Source organism: Amphimedon queenslandica, unplaced genomic scaffold, assembly GCF_000090795.2.
Source record: "Amphimedon queenslandica unplaced genomic scaffold, v1.1 AMPQUscaffold_7327_Cont20720, whole genome shotgun sequence".
Lineage (NCBI taxonomy): Eukaryota > Metazoa > Porifera > Demospongiae > Haplosclerida > Niphatidae > Amphimedon > Amphimedon queenslandica.
The window spans coordinates 1-2,075 of record NW_003552387.1 but is presented as its reverse complement, the minus strand read 5'-3'; the positions used below and the strand labels follow the sequence as shown (position 1 = coordinate 2,075).

The window sequence follows — 2,075 nt, the reverse complement described above, 5'->3', positions numbered from 1 at the left end:
TAGAAGTACATGTACGTCTTTTAAGTACTAATTGTAGCATTTTCTCAATAACATGTGTAACAAAAATTGCTAATATATAATCTGCCAATGCACATGCACTTTCCACAGATTATCTATATATTCCTTACCAGTGTGCAGTCTTCCTACACTGAGATCAGACCCCAGTTCATCCTTAGACCAGTGACCCAATCTACTGTCCCACACCAGACCCCTTGGATCAGTGTAGAAATATGAGTCAGGAGGGCCCCCTGAGATACCTTTAACCTCGGTGAGCTGAAGGACAGCAACATGAGGCTCTGGTAGAGCTACTATCCTAGCCATCCTCTGAAGGATAATAATAATAATAATAATAATAATAATAATAATAATAATAATAATAATAATAATAATAATAATGAATAATTAATGATCGACGTACTTCAGGAGCACATAAGACTTTATCACCTAATTCTAAATAAATAAATATATGGATAAATAAATAAACAAATAAATAAACAAACAAACAAATAAAGAAATAAATAAATTATATATACACTATACATCATACCAGGTTGAAGTGTTGTCCTTTGTCTCCTTCCAGTGGGTACTGATGGACCAGCTGATGATACACGCCTGGGGGGAGGGACAGGGGAGGAGGACCGCCTGGGGACCTATGAATAATTAATGAGCAATTAATGAATAATTAATGAATAATTAATAATTAATGAGCAATCAATGTAATAGATTAATACATGTAGAATAGAAGGTACTTGGAATATTTGAGAAGAAGCTGATTTGACTGGTGATGAGTGACTGGTTTGTTTCTGATGGACAGTCAGTGACCTGTTGTGGTGTCTCTTAGAGAAGACGTTAGTGGTGGTAGCTTGTAACAGGTAAGTGGCTATTTCATGATAAAGATCCCACACATCACCCTGGAGCAATGGAGGAGGTGAGGATATGACAGATACATGTACATGTATTTCATTATTATAGTAGTACAGTACAGGTAGTCTGTATTGTATTGTATATTGCAATATGAAATTCATGAGATTGAATAGTAACATTATAAGAATACAATAAAACTGCTATACAGATACCGTATAGCGGGCAATTTTGGAGGGGATTAAATTTGGTGAATTTGGCATTTTGATAGCCATTCACCAAAATAAAATCCGCCATTTTGAGCCATTATACGTATGCTCAATGGTATGTGGCCACAAATTTACCAAATTAAAATCCACCAATCACCAAAATTTAACAATTCGCCAAATTTTAGTCCCGGCCTCCAAAATTACCCGCTATACAGTACATGTATTCTCTTACTCCATTGTTCTGTATCCTCCAGGCTATGTGGTTAATGACACTACCAATATTAGTATCATTAGTAGCCACTGATACCATCTCCAGTACACCTAATGATAATAATAATAATAATCACATATACATGTACATGTATTTATGCTGCGTAGTAAGTTCAAGGTGATTTCAATTGAATCTAGATTTTTTAAAGTTGCTCCAAAATCGGGCCAAAGACCGTAAGCTATAGTCTTTGTTCTTTGGCCAAATCTCATCAAAACTGATAAAGATTGCTTCTCAAAAATGTGAACCAGTGTTTGATGTGCTCATGAAAATACTATTTTACTATTGTTCTATGTTCTATTTTTAGTAACACAAAGTAACACATTACTCTATTTATAGTAACACGTTACCATTATTAGAGTCCAGATGATGAAAGAATGCTGGTACTAGACACATTAAATGAACCACCTCAGACGCTAATAGACACCTGTACTGCCTGTACTGGGCGGAGCCTCTGTGAGTAGGGGGTGGGGCAGTAGGTGTGGCTAGGGAGTGGCTAATACCAGTTGATACTGTAGAGGTGGAGGAAGCTGGGGTACAGCATCTAGTGGGACTGAATTAATAATTAATAATAATTTGTTTGTTTATTTATTGTTATTACCTTGTGTTTTCTCTGTTTGTTGTTTTTCTAGTATAACAGCTAATTAATAATTGTAGCCCCTGATATAACTGTGGATAAAGACCACCCCCCTAATTAATAAATAATAATAATAATAATTACTATATTAATAACGAAT

General features: G+C 35.2%; 1 protein-coding gene across 1 annotated transcript; it reads right to left on the bottom strand.

Moving 5' to 3' along the window:
- Positions 1–41: 41 nt before the first annotated feature.
- On the bottom strand, positions 42–2,034 carry LOC109591761 (uncharacterized). The gene is made up of 7 exons (XM_020007417.1): positions 1,940–2,034; positions 1,689–1,891; positions 1,303–1,391; positions 750–911; positions 548–650; positions 419–450; positions 42–324 (listed from the first exon to the last, which is right to left on the bottom strand). The coding sequence occupies exons 2-7, from the start codon at positions 1,732–1,734 to the stop codon at positions 70–72; spliced, it is 687 nt and encodes a 228-aa protein (XP_019862976.1). The 5' UTR covers positions 1,735–1,891; positions 1,940–2,034; the 3' UTR covers positions 42–69.
- Between the last annotated feature and the right edge of the window lie 41 nt (positions 2,035–2,075).

Bases quoted from the DNA above. Each gene is read 5' to 3' on its own strand.
- LOC109591761 (XM_020007417.1), bottom strand. From the start codon at position 1,734: ATGTGTCTAGTACCAGCATTCTTTCATCATCTGGACTCTAATAATG. The intron at 912-1,302 runs GTAAGAGAATAC...CCATTGCTCCAG, and splicing joins GGAGGATACAGAACAATGGA to GGTGATGTGTGGGATCTTTA. The intron at 451-547 runs GTATGATGTATA...TTATTTATTTAG, and splicing joins AAGGACAACACTTCAACCTG to AATTAGGTGATAAAGTCTTA.